We start from the raw sequence: 22,910 nt of genomic DNA, 5'->3' as shown, positions 1-22,910 counted from the left end.
TGTGTTTTTTATTGTAAGTGTTTTATTAATTATGGTGTTTATTTTAGAAGCCCTATGTGCATTTACACATGTATAAACTGGAATATAAACGTGTACAATATGTTGCATACATGTCTAAAGCCTGGTTTTACAAAGCCAAGAAATATATACCTAAAATTCAAAAATATACATATGGCAAGGGAGCAGGATCTGGACTTGTTTTGGGTGGGATGAGGGGGCTAAAAAAAATAGACATGCATTCCCATTTTTGAAGGTGGGGGGGGGGGGGGGGAATGCACTTTTATGTCCCTCCAAAATCAATGTTGGGATTTGCACTTGCTTCTCAGGACATCTAGGTTTTAACAAAAGACACCTTTTGTGCAGTGCTCCATTAGGAGAGGTCACCCCCTTATCCCCCCAGTGTTTCTTGTTTTCCCTCCCCCAAAAGCAATATCAGCAAAGGATATTAGGCTCTGTGACAGCTTCAGGAACATAGAGGGGTATGGGGTCCTTCTACTAAACTGCGGCAAAAGGGGGCCTGCGCTGGCATCAGCACGTGTTTTTTTATGCACGTCAAGGCCCCCTTTTACTGCAGTGGGTAAAAGGCTGGGTTTTTAAAAAATAAATGGCTGTGTGGTAGTGAAGCACTTGCCACGCAGCCATTTCGGGGGACAGCATTTACTGACACCCATTTAGGTGGCGGTAAGGGCTCCCACGTTAACCAGGTGATAACAGGGCAGCGCATGGCACTGCCCAATTACCACTGAGTAAACACCGGCACTAAAAAAAAATACATTTTTGTAGCGCTGGAAATGGCTCACACTGGGGGTGAGAACTACTGCCGGGCTGCTGTGGTAGCCCGGCAGCACTTCCAGTTTAGCGAGTCGTAAGCCCGTATTGAGCTTACCATCGCTTAGTAAAAGACTCTCTATGGGGTTCTTTTACTAAGGTGTGCTGAAAAATGGCTTGCGGTAGTGTAGGCATGCGTTTTGGGCACCCCGTGCATCCATTTTGGGTCTGAGACCTTATCGCCAGCCATTGACCTAGTGGTAAAGACTCACGCGTTAACCGGGTGGTAATAACCTATGCGCTACAAATGCCACTTGGCGCGCATCCGTTACGTGTGTCCAAAAATAAAAATTATTTTTCAGACCCGTGTATCGGACGCATGCCAAAAATGAAATTACCACAAGAGCCACGTGGTAGTCGGGCAGTAAGTCCATTTTGGCATGCGTTGGGCATACGTAGATGCTTACGCGGCTTAGTAAAAGGGACCCTATGTTTGTAAAATGGTTTCCTTGTACAGAAACATGATGCCTTGCAGTAGTACTGCAAAACTACCACTAGGGGTCGCAGGCACCATTTTGAACCTGGTGCCAGCCAGGGCAGAAGCAACTGGGGATTATTCCTGCCCAATCCCACTAGGGACCAGGAATATTGAAAGGTAAGTCCAAGAGGGTAGTCTTTTTTGGGGGGGGAGGGGGGAGAATCTTTCACCGGTGGGGTGGGCACTTCTAGGTGCGGGTCCCTAGATTTAGGGAGCCCTTCAACTTTGAAGGGGGGCTTCGAGGGACTTTTTGGGGGTGCCTGGATTGGGAAGGGCCCTCTGTGGGGGGTTGTGCTGGGGGGAGCTCAAGGGACACCCTTTTAAGATGTGGCAACAAACTGAAACACTAGCCTTTTATTGAGTTGGCATGTGATGGAATCTTGTAGCATCCCTGCCTTGTGCTGTACCAGCTCTGTTTTCTGATGCCAACTCTCACTTTTTTAGGAACAGCTCCCTATGACAATTTTTCAGAAAATGTTTTTGAATGGGTTAACAATTTGACATTCTGTTACTTCAATTTGTTTACTGACCTTGCTTCAGCAATAACAACGTTCTCAAATCCAGTTTAGTACATATACATAAGTACATAAGCACCGCCATACTGGGAAAAGACCAAGGGTCTATCAAGCCCAGCATCCTGTCTCCGACAGCGGCCAATCCAGGCTTCAAGAACCTGGCAACCCCCTTTAGGAATCTGTCCAAACACCCTTAAACTCCGTAAGGCCAGCTGCTGTCACTACATTCTCCGGCAACGAGTTCCAGAGTCTAACTACACGCTGAGTAAAGAAAAACTTTCTCCTATTTGTTTTAAATCTACCATATTCTAGCTTCATCTTGTTTAATCCATGGGGAGGCACAATGAACATCAGAGAGCCAAAACATTAAAATCAATTATTTCTTTGTTAAAGAGAAATATAAATTGTCTCATTCCTCCTACTTCTCTACGATATTTTTGTTAGCTCTGTGGATTTTTGTATTGGGAGTACTGCTCAATACACAGTCAACAGGGTCACTACTCCCTTACTTTGTACATTTTAATACTAGACATGCCGTGGGTTCCACCCCAACATTGCTATAAATAACTAACTTTATCACAGAGGACAGTAAAACCACCTCAAACCTTCCTATAATTTTGATGTTAGTGGTGGAAAAAACCTATGTCAGCAGAGCTCTGGGTTTAAAAATTATACACTACCTGTCCCACTGGCTGAGAACTATTTACCATGGATGTCTATTTATACAAATGTTCTTGTGTGTCACAGCCTCACACACACAAAAAAGACGGTGTGCTTTTAATTTTCAGCAGGCTTAATTTAAGGTCTTGATTTTTTTTTTTTTTACTTATATTTTCAGTGCCTGCTCTGGCCTTGTTCATTCTTCTGTTGCATTTTAAGGAATATTGTTCAGTCCTGATCTATTTCGGTTTCATAGCAGCGGTACTGACATTACATCGAGGCTGGAGACCCAGTGGATATTCACTGATTTCCTCAACCTTTCATATTATTCAAGATTTGTTTTTTCTTTCCACTTTTTTCTATCTTTTTGCATTCCGAAGCCATGTCTCTTGCAAGCACAGCTGCTGAATACATGCTTTCAGATGCCCTGTTGCCGGATCGCAAGGTCACACACAGCAAAAGACTTTGCCTGGAGCTCCCTGCAGACCGAATCCTTAAATTTGTGTCCATGGGTTTACCTCTACTCCTTGTCTCTCTAGCCTTGGCTCGGGAGATCTCAACTGGTAAGCAATAATTTTGGCTTTGTGAGAAAAAAACATTCCTGAACTGTGAATCTTTTGCATGAAATAATCTTACAAACCCCCATTGTGACGTAACTTTGTGGACTGTATAAAATGTCAGTTTCTGTTCATTTATAGGTTCATGAATAACACTTTTAACCAAAGCATCTTTACATTTAATAATAAGAACATAAGTTCATCTTACACAATGGGCCAATGCCATAAGCTAAAAGCTGGATTTGGAATTTAGCCTTTCCAATTCCAAATCAAGCTCAAGCCAGTTACAATACCTAATGTACCTGAATATAATTCACCTTGAACTAGTACTGAAAAGGTGTGAGATAAAGGCAAATAAATATAAATAACTAAATCTATTACTACTACTATTACTACTAGGGGCTCTGTATAAGGGCCCCTAAGTGCTGAATATCGTACTTAACCGGCTATAGTTTAACTGACTATCATGCTTATTTTTGAAAGAGAAGGACGCCCATCTTTTGACACAAATCAGGAGATGGGCGTCCTTCTTGCAAGGTCGTCCAAATCGGCATAATCGATTTTTTTTTACACCCTCGACTGCTTTCCATCGCGGGGACGACCAAAGTTCACGGGGCGTGTCGGCAGGGTAGCGAAGGTGGGACTGGGGCGTGATTAGGAGATGGTCATCCTCGGCCGATAATAGAAAAATGAAGGGTGTCCCCGATGAGCACTTGGCCGACTTTACTTGGTCTATTTTTTTTCACGACCAAGCCTCAAAAAGGTGCCCCAACTGACCAGATGACCACCGGAGGAAATCGGGGGTGACCTCCCCTTACTCCCCCAGTGGCCACTAACCCCCTCCCATCATAAAAAACAAGTTTAAAAATACTTTTTTGCCAGTCTCTATGCCAGCCTCAGATGTCATACTCAGGTGCATCGCAGCAGTATACAGGTCCCTGGAGCAGTTGTAGTGGGTGCAGTGTACTTCAGGCAGGCAGACCTGGGGGGGGGGGGGGGGGGTTGTGGGGCTCAGCACCCAAGGTAAGGGAGCTATGCACCTGGGAGCAATTTCTGAAGTCCACTGCAGTGCCCCCTAGGGTGCCCGGTTGGTGTCCTGGCATGTGAGGGGGACCAGTACACTACAAATGCTGGCTCCTCCCACGACCAAAGGGCTTAGATTTGGATGTTTTTAAGATGGACGTCTTTGGTTTCCATTATCGCCAAAAACTGAGGACGACCATCTCTAAGGTCGCCCTAATTGTCAAGATTTGGGTGTCCCTGACTGTATTATCGAAACGAAAGATGGACGTCCATCTTGTTTTGATAATACGCGTTGCCCCGCCCCTTCGCGGCACCGTCCTTAGAGTTGGGCGCCCTTAGAGATGGTCGTCCCCGTTCTAAAATGCCCCTCCACGTAAACTCAGAAATGTAATACTGGAGCCCCAACATGGCCAGGCATTGAATTTTCAGGCATAACATCAGCAGCAGTCAGCAAAACACTGAGCACTACTGGCTAAATATCTCTTATGCCTGAAAGTTTTAGCACTACTGCTACTAATACTACTAGTTGGCTGTGCTGCTGGACAAGTGAGAGGGTGGCAGACTGGAGCGGGAGGGAGACAGCCTCAAAAGTTTGCCCAGGGCCACATGCGGAAGACGGCCTGTGCAATGAGTGGGCAAAAGTGAGCTCAGAAAGGATATCAAATAATAATAATTAAAAATAAAATACTGAGTAGTTGCAAATGGAGGTTCATGGGAATGGATCCCAGTCACAATCTCCCAATTGAAGAGGAAGGCCAAAGAAATAGGAGAAAACCTCTAGTTCCCCTTTCCGTCCCCATATAAATCCAAAGACAATAAAAGGTAAAGAGATACCAGAAAAGTTACAGATTGCTTTGCCTTGGTTTTAATTTTTCTGGTTTATTGCTGCCATCTAATGTTCAGAAAAGGTTTTTCACTACAGGTTAAATATTTGCATACTTTTTAAAAACAGACCTCAAATTTATCACTTGTCAGGCACCACAGGTCCTCAAAGTCAGGTTAAGCAAGCCTTGTTTGTGCCCTGCTGCAGATACGAATTTGCAGTTCTTAATTCTTTAAGAGAGGTTAAGTAGCTTCTTTGTAACTGCTGTACTCTGCAAACAGCAGGACAAGTGAGTCACACGTATGAGATGCCCCTGTCGATGGACATGCCCTAACTCTGAAGTAAAATGTTTGTGTTCTGCTGAGCATATGTGTGATGCATCCACTCAGATCTATTTCTTAGCTAATAAAAAGTAATAAGGAACCGAAGATCTGATAATGCCAAGCGGAAATAGGAATGTATATGTGATCGACTTGTCCTGCTCTCCATGGAAAACACAGGTCATGCCCATGCAAGTTAATTATCTCAATGGACAAGCATGAAAGACAGCTATACTTTTAGGCTATGTCATGTTGCAAGTTGTCTTGCATTCCCTGGTTTCCAGCTGTTCCAGACAACCTGCCAAATAGGTAACTGTGGGATGGATTTGTCATCAAACTCTAAAGTGTTTAATTAAAAAAAAACAAAAACTTTGCCTAGTTGATTAAGAGGGGCATTTTCGAAAGGGACATCCACGTTTCGATTTGGACATCCTTGCAAAACGTCCCGATCCAGGGGTGGGGAACCCCATATTTTCGAAACAAGATGGACATCCATCTTTCATTTCGAAAATACCGTCAGGGACGTCCAGGGATGGGTCCACCTGTCTGAAGTGCACTGCACCCACTAAAACTGCTCCAGGGACCTGCATACTGCTGTCATGGACCTGAGTATGACATCTGAGGCAGGCACGACATATTTTTTAAGATGTTTTTTGAGGGTGGGAGGGGGTTAGTGACCACTGGGGGAGTAACGGGAGGTCATCCCCGATTCTCTCCGGTGGTCATCTAGTCAGTTCGGGCACCTTTTTTTGCCTTAGTCATAAGAAAAACAGATCCGGGTGAAAACGTCCAAGTGTTTGTCAGGGTCGTCCTTTTTTTCGATTATGGGTCAAGGACGTCCAAGTATTAGGTGTTGGATTATTTGTAGTAAATAATTAGCAGATTTTAGTACACACAGCTTCAGCTTTAGAAATGTTAATTTCTTTCTTCATCTCTCTCTCATTCACCCCTGAATAATTCACTGCTGAGTCACTTTAAAGTTGAAGTAACAAAACATCTGTTTACTCACAGTTTGTAGTTAGATTATAATCAGACAGGCTTATATATACATATTACTATACATTTGTATTATCAGCTCCTTCCATGTGCTTAGATGGTAATGGATGCTCACACCACCATAGATCCTCTCAGGTTAGGAGAGATCATGAGCTCCATGTGCTCCATGTGCTCCATGTACTGCATCTAACCCCCACAGGAAGTTGCATAGCTGTGTGACCTCTCTAAGTAATTCACATCAGAGGTCACAGAGTAATCACAGAGAAATAATAGGTGACAGGCAATGCATGTAAAAATACAATTACATTCCAACAAACCCCTTCTCATGCATAACTGTCATGCAATTATTTATTCATACAAAGTCCAAGCTTTATACGCAGATTCACAAAATGTTCTCTGGGTAACGGTTTGGTCATGATGTCAGCTGTCATCTCACTGGTGTGACAATAGTGTAGACTGATGACCCCTTCTTTCGCCAACTCTCGCACGTTGTGGTATTTCGTTGCGATGTGCTTGGTGCGTGACTGAACCTTGTCATTCTGTGACAGTCGGATGCAGCTCTGATTATCTTCCATTATCTGGATTGGTCTCTTTTCAGCTATTCCAAAATCCAGCAAAAGTTTTTCAATCCACATCAGTTCTCTGCACGCTTCCGATACGGCCACGTATTCAGCTTCTGTAGAAGACAAACTCACAATACTTTGTTTATGACTGGCCCATGAAATGTGTACATTTCCATACATAAACACATATCCACTTGTGGATTTATAATCAGAATGATCCCCTGCCCAATCTGAATCACAGTAACATATTAGTTTTGGATTACTATTGGCTGAAATCTTTAATTTACAATCAATGGTACCCTTTAAATACCTTACCATCCTTTTAACTGCAGTCCAATCTGATTTGGTAGGTGAGCTGACCCTTCTGCTCAAAATTCCTACTGCATTTGCTATATCAGCCCTGTATGTGGTAGCTAGATATATAAGCTTACCTATGGCTGATCTATATTGGATGTTATCTGGTAAAGGTTCTCTTACTGTTTCATCCTTCAGAAAATCAGTGATCATGGGAGTGCTTACAACTTGGGCATCTTGCATACCTAAACTTTCAATAAGCTCATTTATTTTCTGCTTCTGGCTTAGAAGATAAGAACCATCATTTTGTTTCTCAATTTCTATACCAAGATAGTATGACACATTACCCAGTTCTTTTATCTCAACATTGAGGTTTAAACATTTTACAATGTCCTTGTACTCTTGCTCACTTTTGCTTGCAATGAGCAGATCATCAACAAAAGCTAAAATGTATGCATATTGTCCATTTGTGCACCTAGTGTACAAGCATTTATCTGCTTCACCTTGCTTAAATCCTAAATTTGTCAATATTTCATGCAATTTTTCATTCCAACATTTTGCACTTTGCTTTAATCCATAAAGACCTTTGTTTAATTTACACACTAGCTGTCTTTGTTTTGTATTTATGAAACCTGTTGGCTGTTCCATGTACAAGTCTTCAGTTATTTCTCCGTGAAGAAATGCTGTTTTCACATCAATGTGGTTGACTTGCATGCCTTTTGAGACTGCAATGCTCAGAAGTGTTCTGATTGTCGTGTGTTTCACTACAGGTGCAAACACTTCATCAAAATCTTCTCCATATTTTTGAAGATATCCCTTTGCCACTAATCTGGCTTTATACCTTTCCACTTTTCCTTGTGCATTCCTTTTTAACTTGAATACCCATTTGCATCCTATAGCTTTCTTGCCAGGAGGTAATTTTGTAAGAATCCAAGTATTATTTTTATCCAATGCATCAATTTCTTCTTGTGCAGCTTTATGCCATTCAGCAGCTTCTTCTGCTGGCATTTTCTCAATCTCATCCCATGTTAAGGGCTCTTGAGCTTCTGCTGACTTTGTTAGGTAAGACAGTCTTGGGGGTGGAACACCTTTGTTTTCCCTGGATGAGCGTCTGACAACAGGTTGGTCTGACCTTTCCGCATCCTCTAAATCTGAGAGTCCTTCTCCAATTGATTCCCCTTCTCCAACTGTACTGTCTTCTTCAATGATCCTTTCTGTGTCTGCTTCCTCTGTCTGTTCCTCGTTAGATACAGATGAGTTGCTTTCAGACATCTGCCTTGGTATGGCATTTATATACACTGGCATGTCTATTATGGTTCTAGTTTCGTATTCTGGATGATAAGGCTCATCTGGGATAATCCAGCCTTTATCAACCCTTTTGTTTTCATCAAAATATGTAACATGTCTTATGCCAACAATGCCAGTTTTCAGATTCAAAATTCTATATCCTTTGTGTCCTGGAGCATAGCCAACTAAAATACCCCTTTCTGTTGTGGAATCCAGCTTATGCCTTCTTTGCTTTGGTATATGAGCATATGCTGTACTTCCAAATGTTCTTATGTGTGACAGGTTTGGCTTCCTACCATGCCATGTCTCATGTGGTGTGCGCTCAGCGCCTTTAGTTGGCATTCTGTTTTGTAGGTACACTGCTGTGAGAATGGCTTCCCCCCATAGTCTTTTAGGGAGATTGCTATCTGACAGCATACATCTGGTCATTTCCACAATTGACCTAAATTTTCTCTCTGCAACAGAATTTTGCTCTGGTGTATAAGCTACTGTTGTGATATGCTGAATGCCTTCTTGTTCTAGAAATGTGCGCATGCTTTGTGAAATGAACTCACCACCATTGTCGGTCTGAAGAACCTTTGGTTTTCTTTCAAATTTGTTGCTCACCATGGCTACGTATTTCTTCAGCATGTCTGTGACTTGACTTTTCTCTTTCAGCAAATAGGCCACACAATATCTAGAGAAATCATCCAAGAATATCAGCACAAATCTGTTATTTCCCAATGATGGGATATTAAACGGTCCACATAAGTCACTGTGTATTAAGTCCAGTACTTTATTACTCCTATTTCCTGTGTATGCAGGAAATGAGGGTCTCACACCTTTTTGAGTAACACAGTCTATGCATTTCTCCATTTTACCAGCATCTGCACTTATCTGAATGCCGGTGGCCAGTTGCTTACTGTAAAGATCCTGGATCACCTTAGAATCACGATGTCCCAGGCGGCGATGCCAGATTTCCAGACTACATTTACCATCATTCTTCCTTACTTGCGCCATATGTGAGGCTTCACCTGAAATGCTCAGTTTATAAACATCATTATGCATAAAAGCTTCAGCATACACTTCATCATTTTTAGAGATTGTGCACTTACTGTTTTCAAAATGAATCACAAATCCCTTCTTATCTAATGTAGATACACTAAGCATATTACAAACTGCTTGGGGAATATACAAGACATCACTTACAGGAATTTCTTTAACTTCATTAGACACTTTGCATTTTAAGAATCCAATACCTTTTGCTTGGATCTTAGCAGTCCCTGCGTTTGCAGTTTTAAGAATACCTTCCTCTGGACACATTTCCTGAAAGAAATCCTTAGAATTGGTTAAATGGCATGTGCTCCCCGAATCCAAAATCCAAGTACTTTCATTTGAATTATTATTTACCATAGTCAAAGATTTTTCTGCCATTAGAAAGCCCTTGTGTTTATCTTTGTCCTTCATACATTTCCTGGTTTGAAAATTCTTTAGTTCCATTGGCTTAGGTGAGCTAGAGGGAGTGTTTTGTGTTTCCTTACACCATTTAGATACATGTCCCTCCTTTCCACATGAGTAGCAAATCAGCTTGCCCTTGGGTGGAGTTTTCCCATAGCTCCGCCTTCCTCTGTTCTTTGCCAAGAAATTTGTTTCATTTCTCTCTGACTGACTTTGAGAACACATCTCCTCAGAATCATTTATTATGCATTCCTGCCTTAGTTTTGATGTTGCCTGTTCAAAAGATTGCCCTTCAATGGCCTCATTTACAGACCTAAAAACATCAAACTTCTTTGATAGTGAGGTAAAAAGAAATGCTCTTTTCAATGCATCACACATGGGAATTCCAGAAAGTTCTAGCTTTTGAAATGAAGACATAAGATGCATAATGTGATCATTACATTTACTTTTATCCCTTAATTTGGTTTCATTCAATTCTGCCAACCAAATTGGTTGCTGCTTTGCATATGTAGTTGCATACATAGTTCTCAGTTTATATAAAATGTCCTTTGGTGTATCTTTTCCCTCCACTAATATGGCTTGTTTTTCAGAGAGAGCTTCCAAAAGCATGCACTTCACATAATAGTTTGCATTGTCCCATTCAGCCATATTTTCAGCTGTTCTGTCTTGGTCTAAGCATATATCTAATCTTTTTGCTCGAAGGAAACATATGAATCTTAATTCCCACTGCTGATAATTAAACTCAGTTAATCTAGGCACCTTGAGAGAATAGAACAATGGTGAATTTCTTCCCTCAGCCATTTTCTTAGCCTTCTGTCTGCTGTGTGGGGGGAGAGAGAGACAGACTGAATCTTTCCTTTAAAACTTAAGAGAAAAATGTGGCCTTTTTTTCTGCCTGGTAATATTTCTCTTCTTTTTCAATTCTTGGGCCTGGGCCCATAACCCTTTTGTTGGATTATTTGTAGTAAATAATTAGCAGATTTTAGTACACACAGCTTCAGCTTTAGAAATGTTAATTTCTTTCTTCATCTCTCTCTCATTCACCCCTGAATAATTCACTGCTGAGTCACTTTAAAGTTGAAGTAACAAAACATCTGTTTACTCACAGTTTGTAGTTAGATTATAATCAGACAGGCTTATATATACATATTACTATACATTTGTATTATCAGCTCCTTCCATGTGCTTAGATGGTAATGGATGCTCACACCACCATAGATCCTCTCAGGTTAGGAGAGATCATGAGCTCCATGTGCTCCATGTGCTCCATGTACTGCATCTAACCCCCACAGGAAGTTGCATAGCTGTGTGACCTCTCTAAGTAATTCACATCAGAGGTCACAGAGTAATCACAGAGAAATAATAGGTGACAGGCAATGCATGTAAAAATACAATTACATTCCAACATTAGGCACGCCCAAGTCCCGCCTTCGCTACACCTCTGACACGCCCCCTTGAACTTTGGCCGTCCCTGCGATGGAGTGCAGTTGGGGACGTCCAAAATCGGCTTTCGATTATACCGATTTGGACGACCCTGGGAGAAGGACGTCCATCTTTCGATTTATGTCGAAAGATGGGCGTCCTTCTCTTTCGAAAATGAGCCCATAAGGCACCCTCAGTGGACCTTTAGCCTTGTGCTTGTCTCAAGCTCCTATGCAACCCCCTTCCTCCTCCTTCTGAGATTTTGATAACTAAACTGAATAGCCATGTTCATTGCAAAACCACCCCCTTTCGAGATGATCCTGTAAAAAGCTAGAACTGGACATCATGGGGTCAATATTCAGTGTGTGTAAACTGGGTAAGAGCAGCTTCCATCCTGTAAACTCACGCTGGCTGGGCCTGGGGCAGATATTTAACCACACTTAAGCAGAGAGTGCCACTGCAATATCTATACAGACCACTGCAGCACTATCCATGTAGTACCAGGATGGTTCAGGGTAGAGCTGGAAATTATCCGGACTCCTCAGATATTCAAAGTACCTGTAATAGAAATTGTAAACTGCATAGTCACCTCAGGGATCACTTGCGGTATATCAAGTTCTGAAAATAAATATTCAGCAATAGTGCTCGGATAACAATCTGGGCAAGTTGGATATCATAAATAGCAGTCCTAACTTGCCTGGATAGTCATCCTGGTACTGGCATGGAATATCAATGGTGCCCAGATGGGTGTGGACTGACCATTGAGACAATAGGGCAGTACCCAAGGGCCTACAACAGTAGGGGGGCTATTCCTCCCCAGCTTCCATCTATTTTAATCATCTTTGATTGGTGGTTAGGGGCCCATGACCCTTAGTACCCGGGGGCCCAGATCGCTATCAGTCTGCTTCTGTGCCCGGATCATTTTTGGTGGCTGCTGAAGACCCAGATATTCAGCGCCAGTAGCCGGCTAAGGCCTGGTGCTGAATATCCAAATCTAAGGGGCTCTTTTACAAAGGTGTGACAGGGTCACTGCGCGGGTAGTGTGCACCAAATCGGCCCTACTGCTGGGGTAGTGTGGGAACCCGGTTGTAGTTCCAAATTTGATGCTACAGTTTTCTACCCCTGGGGCATTCCTGGCAGTAATTGTCAATGCGACCACATTGCCACATGCTTCCCTGTAGGTGGCAGTAAGGGCTCAGACAGTAAATAGCCACATGCTAATTCTAATAGTAACTTATGGCCATTCACTGCCCCATTTTTAAAAAGGCCTTTTTCCTACTGCGGTAAAAAGTGGCCCAGCGTGAACCCTAATTTCACACTGCAAAATTAGCACAGGCCACTTTTTACCGTAGCTTAGTAAAAGGGCCCATAAATCAGCCCAAAGTGGCCAATTTTTTAAAAATTGCTGACCACTAAATATTGGCCAGCATATTTTTTTTTTAAATATTAATGTTTACTTCATGTATAAGCACATAATGAGGGCAATTTCTAAAGAACTATTTACCTGCATAAATGGGCTATTTGAAAGTTGACAAAACCAAAATAATATATTGCTGCTGATAAATAATTGAGTCCCAGTGAATCCTGCTACTTATGTATTCTCTCTACTTCCACACTTCAAATTTAAGAAGAAACTTCGCTATCTAACAATTAAAAAATATGGAGAAAAAAGCCTCAGTCTTAAGTGAATCTATGTGGCCATAAGCAAAATAATAGGCAAAAAATAATAATAATAATAATAAAAATTTTGCCTACGGAGAGCCCACTGGGTCCTGTGTTATATGTTGAATTCTTTGGTACTGTTCTGTTGCTATAAGTGAGCCCATTTCTATCAAGATTTGTAGTTCCTTTCCATTTTTGTTTTATTTAGGTTGTAGACCTACTTGGCCTGCTTTGTCAGATAAAGGCGGTATACAGAGCTGTCAAGGGGGCCGATCTACTCAGCAGGAGATTTAGGGTCTGCCCTCAGCCCACCCCAGCCCCCAGTTCCGTCCCAGCCCGCCCATTGCTCCACCCAACTCCACCCACAAATCTGCCCATTTCTCCACCCTAGCACAGCTGATTCGTGGCTGCTGGCTTCAGGAGTGGTCCCCCCATCCAGCTGCTGCAGAAAAGGCCTTCATAAACCGTCACCTCCTGCTGCCATGGGGCATGGGATCAGCGTAGCAGGAAATGGTGCTTTATGAAGGCGCTTCCTGCTGTCGCTGGTCAGGAAGCCACTCTGGGAGATCCTGATTTGTCGGTGGGAAATTGCTGAAAGCGGGAGACTTGGGAGACGCACTGGGAAACACCTGCACCATAATAATTCCCTTATCTGCATGCAGTTTTTCCCCCAAGGATCCTTCAAGCACTGTATACTAGGGAAATATGTAAATGCTAGATCCAGTGTGTACCACCTTAAATCCAGAGGACCTGGCTTTTATTCAGTCAGCAGCTGACTGGTTCAAAACCGGATCCCTAGATTTAAGGTCCTTGGATTCTCCTCTACTGCCTAAGCCTTGGCTGGGTTCTGTTTTGCCCTGGCCAGATCTTCTGCTGCCATAGTGTTGCTTCCTTGCCTTGGAAAGTAGGGATTTTTTTTCTTCACATTAAAGTTGGATCTGGAGTTCTCCTCTGGATCCATCTTTATTATTAAGAATCAGTCTGCCCAGGACTGTTCAGAGGCAGGTCAAGACAGGATCAGGAGGACATTGCTCCAGATCCAACTTTTATGTGAAGAAAAAAGAAAATCCCAACATTTCAGGGCACAATAGGACCCAGCTGAGGCAGCAGAGAATCCATGGAAGTGACTGACTGGGTAAAAGCCAGATACTCCAGATTAAAGGTGGTATATGCTGAATTCAGTGGATATGGAAGATCCAGAGGATCTGTTTTTTGCCCAGTCCCAGAGTCAAATGCAAGCAAGTGAAGCAACTGGTGGTGTAGTGGGGGTAAAACAGGAAGAGAGCTGGGTATGAAGTACGAAGCAGAGCAGGTCTGCAGGGGTCCACAAATCCTGTGTTTGAGGGCCACAACCAACCCAGGCTAATTATCAGGATTTCCATAGTGAAAATGTATGAAACCTATTTGCATTCACTATTTCCATTGCATGCAGATAGATCTCATGCATATTTATTGTGGAAATCCTGAAAAATAGGCTTGGTTGTGGTCCTCAAGGACTGACTTTGAGGACCCCTGAAGTAAAGAGATGAAGTCCAGTGTCCTTCCCAGGACCTTTGAAGAGAGACAGGAAAGCAGAAATGAGAAACTGGAATCAACATTATTGCAAAACAAAATGACCAGACAACATTAGGTAGAAAAACGTTTCGAGTTTTTTAACTGGACTATGTTGGCTTTGGGAAATTTGCATCATGGCCGTCTTTGTATTGTGTTCAGTACACAAGGAATTGTATTTCTCTAGTGATCCAGTACATGCTGAGTTTTTATCTTCATATTTCTATTTCTTATTTATTGTCTTATTTTGGGTCCGCATGTGACTGCATATAGTTGCTGATGTGTAGAATTCTGTGGTAGTCCCACTTGTAGTAGGTTTGTTGGTGTTCTGGGCAGGGCTTTGGAGTAGGAAGCAATTTTGAGTGGGGTCGGAGTTGGTAAAAATATATTGACTGCAGCATCAAAATAAAAACAGCATTATAATGTATGGTAAATTTGTGATATTTATCATTTTATACATATATTATATTTAAAGCTTAATATCAATAGCAGCTGGACTCAGGGTGAGAGGTTTGGTGTGGTGACTCCACGGTCCTGGTTCTAGGGTCAAATGTAACATTTGTCGTGCTACCTAATTATAGGCACGGTTTTTGTTGGCATCGTAGGAATTAGTGCTACTATTGTATGGTGGGTTTGCTACATGTATGTTACGATTTTTTTTCAGGTTGTTGCCTTACTGTTGCATGGAATCAAAACTGTATACTGGCACTGGTATGGTTTTATGTTTATGGTTTGAATTTTACAATAATGAGGAAAAACAAATTTTAATTTGTATTTTATTTTCAGCATGAGGGGGCGGGCCAGGGAGGGGAGGGGCAGGGGGCTCAGTGTACTTGTGCGCCTAGGGCCCACTGAAAGATTAATCCTGCCCTGGGCCTCAGCAGAGAGAAGGTTCCAGTGTTCCGGTCAGTGGTAGACAGCCATATCCCTCTATGGAGGTAAGTGGAGGCTGGGGGGGTGAGAGAGGGGGAGTGCCGGACCCGTGGATGGGTGCGTGTGTGTATGTGAGAGATGTTGGACCCAGGGGTGGATAGGGAAGGATATGGGATCCAGGGGTGGGGGGCCTGGAGCCCTCTTATTGCCTGCCTCTGACCATGTTAGCACTATCTGGACAGTGCCAGGGCAGTCTGTGGATAGAGCATGGGCAGAACCTGAGGTTATCCGGTTAGCAAAAAAGTTGTGCCAACTTTGTCTAGATAGGAGGCAGAACATTGCCACTAACCAGAAACCACTTCTGGGTCGGCAGTGAAACCAGATATTCAGTGCTGGCTGGAATCCAGGTACTGGTACTGAATATCTGGTTTCATTTGAAGTGCAGCAGCCAGTGTTTTACTTAAGAGCTGACTGCTGTGGTTAAATATCAGGCCTCTTAATATATATTTTTAGTGTGTGTGAAGTTGTATCCCATCTAATTTTATTAAAGAGCTTTTTATTTTATTTTTGCATTTGCAGGATCACAGATCAGTTGCTTTACTCCTAATAACTTCACCATGAAACAGACAAGCTATGTGGAGAAATACTGCTGGGACTCCCTCTCATACCATGAATTTGATACCAGTGGTATTTCTACAGACATGTCCTTATTGATTCATAAGGTGACAACTGCATGCACGGTAGAAGAATGATACTCAATTAAACAGCAATGATGAACTAAGATTACTTTAATAAATAAAGGGGACCTTTTACTAAGCAGTAGTAGGCTCTACGTGCATGCAGCACGTGCCCAAGTGATACTACTGCCAGGCCAGCGCCCCCCCCCCCCTCCGGCGGTAATTTCAGATTTGACGTGCGCCCATAATGTCTGGATGAATTATTTATTTATTTATTTCCTCCCACACGCTTCACTTCCAGCAGTAATCGGCACTTGGGCGCATGCTGACCAGTCACTGCGCGTATAGTGCTTGAGCCCTTACCACTAGACCAATGGGTGGGGTTAGGGGCTCAGGCCAGTTTTGGGTGTGCTCTGGTTCCAGTTTTCCCGTCCCATTAAAAAAAAGCCCTTTTTTGCAGACGCGGTAAAAACTGGCCCAGTGCACGCCCAATATACACGCCTACACTACCACAGGCCACTTTTTTACCACGGCTTAGTAAAAGGACCCTAAAGTGCATGAACACAAAGAGAATGAACTAGTTTCTGTCATGCATAATAACTGTAAATGATCTTCCCATTTCAGCAAATGGGGCTGAAAAAAAGGACACTGAAAAAAATTGGTGTGGAGCGCTACTGTATAATTGGTGCCCAGAGCACTGGCGTAGCCACAGGTGGGCCTGGGTGGGCCAGGGTCCACCCATTTAAGGCTCAGGCCCACTCAACAGTAGCACATGTTTAGTGGTAGCTGGTGGGGATGCTAAGCCAGCTGAAGACTTCCCCCTGATGGTAACGAAAACGCTACTCTCCGTGATACTGGCACCTGAGCATGCTCATTTTTCAGCGCATACCTGCTGCAGACTGCCAAGGCGGAAAGAAGCGTTTTCCCACCAGCTGAGATATTTTTTTGGTGGTGGTTGGGGGGAGGGGGGGAAGAACACTTGGTGTCCACCCACTTCTTCCCAGAGCCCACCCCAAATCTGTTGTCTGGCTACGCCTCTGGCCCAGAGATGTGCACCATTTATAGAATAGTATTTAGAACTGATTCCCATGCCAAACTTTGGTCATGAGGATTTATGCCAACTAAAACCTGGAGTAAATCCATTAGACGTGGATCCCCCAAATTCTATAACACTGCACACATCTTGTGAGAATGCCCATGACCTGCCCATGCCCCTCCCATGGGTTGCACGCCATGAGTTTTGTGTGCACAGTGTTAAAGAATAGCACACATTGAGCTGTGCACACAACTCCCAATTGAAGCAATTAATGCCAGTAACTGATTATTAGCATTCAGTTATTGGTGTTAAGTAGCTCTTTAAGCAATTCAGATGTGCGCACATTTCAGAACTGCATGCATAATTCAGCTCATATTGTTTACCACCATATATAGAATCTGGAGCTTACTGTCTGACATCATCATAAGTAAACATATATATTCAGTGTAAGGTTCCTATGATCCACAGATTTATATACATTTTAAACTTTTATGGTGCCTCAGTGATGCTAATCCCAGATTTGCTTCAAAGGTGTTCCAGCTGCATCACCTTCTTCATTGGTACCATAAATTTTTATTTTTTTATTTATTATAACTTCAGAACGTTTTCCCAATTTTTAAGAGTATAATTATTAGTAAATTTTTAATAAACTTATTTTTTTTTTAAATAGTTTTCACTTAACTGAGTAGTCATTTTTCAGAAGGGGAAGCAGTGCCGACATGTGTTTCGCCAATAGCTGTTTCAAGGCACTCACTTTCAGCGCATTTCAAGTTGACTACATATGGCCCCTGCTACGTATATGTAGTCAACTTGAAATGCGCTGAAAGTGAGTGCCTTGAAACAGCTATTGGCGAAAACATGTCGGCACTGCTTCCCCTTTTGAAAAATTACTACTCAGTTAAGTAAAAACTATTTTAAAAAAATAAATTTATTAAAAATGTACTAATAATTACACTCTTAAAATTAGGAAAACATTCTAAAGTTATAACAAATAAAACATTTATGGTACCGATGAAGACGATGATGTGACTGGAACCCCTTTGAAGCTAATCTGGGATTAGCATCACTGAGGCACCATACCTTAAAAAATTTTAATGTTTATAAATCTGTGGATTATGGAAACTTTACATTGAAAATATATTTATACTTGAATCCCTTATCAACATTACATATTTACTTGTGCCAGCAGAGTGTGGATCTTTATAAGTAAAGCATAAGTGAACTAGAAATACTCAGACTGTAGCTTGGGAAACATACAGAGACCATCAATATTTTATTACTTGCATTTTAGTCAATACAAAGCAGAAATAAGCCAAAGCATACGTCTAAGGTTGAAACAGATAACATGTATACAGGACTAGACTCATTACCAAAGTAACTTAACATCGCTGTAATATGGCTAGACCTTACTGTAGATCACTAATAATCTAATTCCACTGTGCTCTGCTTCCATAGATATTTCCCTACTCCTTGCTGGTCATTGCTGTGACTATGTATGTACCTACATTGATTTGGAGATATACTGCAGCATCATCTCTAAATTCAGATCTATTCTTCATTATCGATGAATTGGATAAGTCCTACAATCGCTCCATCAGGCTAGCCCAGCACATTATGAAGGTCCAGCAGACATGTCCCGATTCTCAAGTGTTTGGGGCTGAACTTGAGAAGTGAGTATTTATGGTCTTGTTAGTTTTTGTGGTTATAAAAGGGACTTATTTTTTAAACAATGACGTAATGGTAAGGCCTATATTAGTACCTTAAATGATTCATCAATTTCTAACCCGCTTTTCCAAAATAACATTCAAAGCAGCTAATAAGAAATGAGATGGCAACAGCTAAATACAAGTTGTTGTCCTGTTCTGTGCAGTCACTGCCATTTTGATGAGTTTATCTGGCTTGTGTGATCTGGGAAGCTATGAAGACTATGACCCTGATGGATGCAGTTTAACAATGTCAGCAGCAGGGCTGCCAAGAGACGAAGCCAGGCCAGGGCAAACAATCTTAAGGGGCCCCACCACAACCCCACACCCCGCACCTGCACTCCCGGAGGAAACGTGTTATGAGGAGCTTTGGGGATGGCTTGGCTGAGGCTCCGAGTCCTAACTCCTTAGCTGTGTTCAGCCCGGTCCCCACACCTCAATTCCTGGCTGCTGAAGCCCTTCTTCAGTTCCTAATCCTCAGCCTCTCTGCAGTGCTCCCTCGGTCAATGCCAGTCATCTGTCTTCTTTCCTGTGCTCATGTTTGCTGGTCAGGACCCAGGTTAACGTGTTAACGTATTAACTCACCTGCTGCCGCAGATCCTTTTTGCCCTGTCCCCTCCCGCAGTAAAAACAGGAAATACATCAGGAGGAGGTGGGACAAGGCAGGAAGAAAGACCTACGACAGCACTGAGACGTAACATGTTAATGCGCTAACCTGGGACTTGGCTGACACACTCGAGCAGGAGACCAATACAGTCAGAGCTGCCTTCTGCCTGCTTGCTACTGGAAGTCTTGCTGACACGGTGCCGGTGGCACCAGGTTCTCTCCTGGAGGCTGGGCCCGGGAAATCTTGCCTGCCCCCCCCCCCCCCCTCGGTGGCCCTGGTCAGCAGCATTATCCTTTTAAAGGACACTGTCAGGTTATGTCCCTTATTGCACCCCTTCATATAGCTTCCATGTGGCCTGCGTGTACCTATCCACTGATTTGTTAGTATGTAGAGTTTATTTTTATTTGTGTGAATTAATTGTTAAATTTTAAGATGTATGGTGTTTCCACTGTAATCACAGTTTGTGTGGGGAGATATATGAGTTCAGAGTATATTATGTAAGAATACTGACTATGAGTTCTCATTGTTTGTCCCAGTCTTGACTGACTGAGGCACTGACAATGGGTCAGTCATTCAGGACTGACTGACAGAGGCCAACCAAATTTTGGTTTCGGTTATGGTGCCGAAACTGGCCCAAAATCTTTTTTCTGCCCTGTCTCAGTTGAAAGGTTATTTTAATTTTCAGCCATGTTTTTTCAGTTTTGGCCAAAAAAATGACCATTTCATTTCAGTGGAAGCCCAAAATTTGTTCTTTGTCTGATTTGTCTCCTTCTCTCCCCCTCCTCCACTTGTAGGTTCCCTGGTGGTCTATGGGTGTAGTTGGGACAGTAGCAATTCCTGCCCATTCCAGTTCTGCTCTCAAAATGGCTGCCCTGAGTACACCACTAGACCACACGATAAAAAGAATATATATAAATGAATAAATAAAGGGTTTAAAAAATTGGGGAGATTCTAGGCCAGGTACCAATGAAGTTTAATAGGACCATAGCCCAACAGAGGCTGATTCTGATTGACCTGGAAGACAAAGGAGTAGAAAGAAGCCTCTGTGCCAAACCCTCCCCCCCACCCCAAAAGAACAAAAAAACAGTACAGAATGTAGAACATACTTATTAGTTGTTAACTGAGAAATTGGGGAATATGGGTTCAATGTCAGAGCTACATAGTTACCCCTGTCTAGAAAGCAGAATATTTGGCCCATCATGGTGTTAAACTTATATTTCAAAGCACTGTGGGATTTGTAGTCCCTGATTCAATCAGCACAGGAGGTCTCACAGTGGCATCAGGATAGGGGTATCAGAATCAGAAATCCAGGACTTGCCAAAATCTCACTCCTGAAACTTTGGTAGCTTGGCCACTCTGCAATGTAGTTTGCAATTCAAAAACTCTGGAGGAGGAAAAACTTATTATAAATTGTACTTTAACTCTTTAAGTAACTGAAAACAATCCTATTAATTTTCTCTACTTTTTTTTTTTTTTTTTCATTTTAAGGGCTCGAAGCGAGAGGTACTTTGAATTTCCTCTCTTGGAAAGATACCTAGCCTGTAAGCAGCGATCTTACTACCTTGTAGGCATGTATTTCTTGAAAAATATCCTCTTCCTCATTTTCATCGCTGTAACCTGCCTGTACTTAGGATTCTTCCACATCAACATTCTGTATCAGGATGAGTTTAACTGTGACATTAGGTCAGGACTTCTCAAAACTGACCCAACTATACCTGATTTAATTCATTGCAAACTGGTATCTTTATCTGTATTCCAGGTCATCAGCATCTCAAATGGTACTGTATACATTCTCCTAATACCCATAATAATCTATAATCTGGTTAAATTCTGTTGCTGGGACAAACGCCTTCTCTCGGTTTATGAGATGCTTCCAGCTTTCGATCTGCTTAGTAGAAAAATGCTTGGTTGCCCTGTTAACGACCTAAATGTCATCATTCTTTTTCTCCGGGCAAATATTTCTGAACTGAAGTCTTTTAGTCGACTCAATGTATTATGTGTACTAAAAGACAATACTTCAAACAATCAAAACATTGACACAATAGTGGACTTCATGACCCTCCTTGCTGGCGTAGAAATGTCAAAACCTAAAATTCTGGACAATACAGAATGCCCTCAAGATCCACATGAGAACAGTTTGTATCCCCACAATGAATGCTATGGTAAGTTCCAATCTCATTAGCTATTGGGTTTTCCATTAAAAATGCACCCAAAATTGTAAACAAGGCTACCATTTTGATATGTACATCTCACTTGTTTTCTCCCCCCCCCCCCCTACTTTTCCTTCCCCTTGTGCTCTTCCTTAAAAGCAGATAGTTCAATGGGCCAAACAATCCAATCTCCACCCCAACGCTCTCTAATTCTTTGGTCTTCACTCCCCGGCCTCGAGGGCCACCGAACTCAGGTTTTTAGGATACCTCCAATAATATGCATGATAAATATATCATAGCAACTATGCAATATTCAAACACTTTATTATATAGTTCCAATACTTATACTAAAACAATATCAACAAATTTAAAATCCTGCTTTTAGTAATGCAGTAAACATGACAAAAAATCTGGTGCATATACTCATATTTAACAAGTAACGACTGCAACCTGCTGTAATTCAAGAACATATGTCCAGCTCAGTCTCTATAACAAAGTGTATTATCTCAGCAGTCACCCGGTAATTGTTATACCAGGAAGTCCTCGGTGATGCACACCGCTGAGATTGCATCAGAAATGGTCACACATCGCTAGACATGCTCCTTCAAATATCATCTTCAATTGAGCATTCAAAAAATATATAAAGAGTCCCAAAAGAAAATCTTGTAGGCATAAAGGGCACCAATGCGCTACATCAATCCATAGAAGGCCAAAACACAGTGATGAGTCTTGGGTTCGGTGATGTATTTGGTGGTTCAAGTCTCAGCATTGTGTTTTGTCCTTCAGTGGATTGATGTAGCGATATGTGACCATTTCTGATGTAATCTCAGTGGTGTGCATCACTGAGGACCTCCTGGTACAAAAATTATTGGATGACCGCTGAGATAAGTACACTTTATTATAGAGACTGAGCTGGACATACAGTGGTGGAAATAAGTATTTGATCCCTTGCTGATTTTGTAAGTTTGCCCACTGACAAAGACATGAGCAGCCCATAATTGAAGGGTAGGTTATTAGTAACAGTGAGAGATAGCACATCACAAATTAAATCCGGAAAATCACATTGTGGAAAGTATATGAATTTATTTGCATTCTGCAGAGGGAAATAAGTATTTAATCCCTCTGGCAAACAAGACCTAATACTTGGTGGCAAAACCCTTGTTGGCAAGCACAGCGGTCAGACGTCTTCTGTAGTTGATGATGAGGTTTGCACACATGTCAGGAGGAATTTTGGTCCACTCCTCTTTGCAGATCATCTCTAAATCATTAAGAGTTCTGGGCTGTCGCTTGGCAACTCGCAGCTTCAGCTCCCTCCATAAGTTTTCAATGGGATTAAGGTCTGGTGACTGGCTAGGCCACTCCATGACCCTAATGTGCTTCTTCCTGAGCCACTCCTTTGTTGCCTTGGCTGTATGTTTTGGGTCATTGTCGTGCTGGAAGACCCAGCC

General features: G+C 42.3%; 1 protein-coding gene across 1 annotated transcript; it reads left to right on the top strand.

The window, feature by feature from the left end:
- The first annotated feature begins 2,769 nt into the window (after positions 1-2,769).
- Positions 2,770-21,496, top strand: PANX3 (pannexin 3). The gene is made up of 4 exons (XM_030221655.1): positions 2,770-3,044; positions 15,869-16,011; positions 18,458-18,672; positions 20,801-21,496. Exons 1-4 carry the CDS (start codon positions 2,864-2,866, stop codon positions 21,492-21,494), a joined length of 1,233 nt encoding a protein of 410 aa, XP_030077515.1. The 5' UTR covers positions 2,770-2,863; the 3' UTR covers positions 21,495-21,496.
- Positions 21,497-22,910: the final 1,414 nt, after the last annotated feature.

The sequence above is a fragment of the Microcaecilia unicolor genome, chromosome 12, assembly GCF_901765095.1.
Source record: "Microcaecilia unicolor chromosome 12, aMicUni1.1, whole genome shotgun sequence".
Lineage (NCBI taxonomy): Eukaryota > Metazoa > Chordata > Amphibia > Gymnophiona > Siphonopidae > Microcaecilia > Microcaecilia unicolor.
Note: the sequence above shows the minus strand (reverse complement) of the source record. Positions and strands in the feature narration are given on the sequence as shown.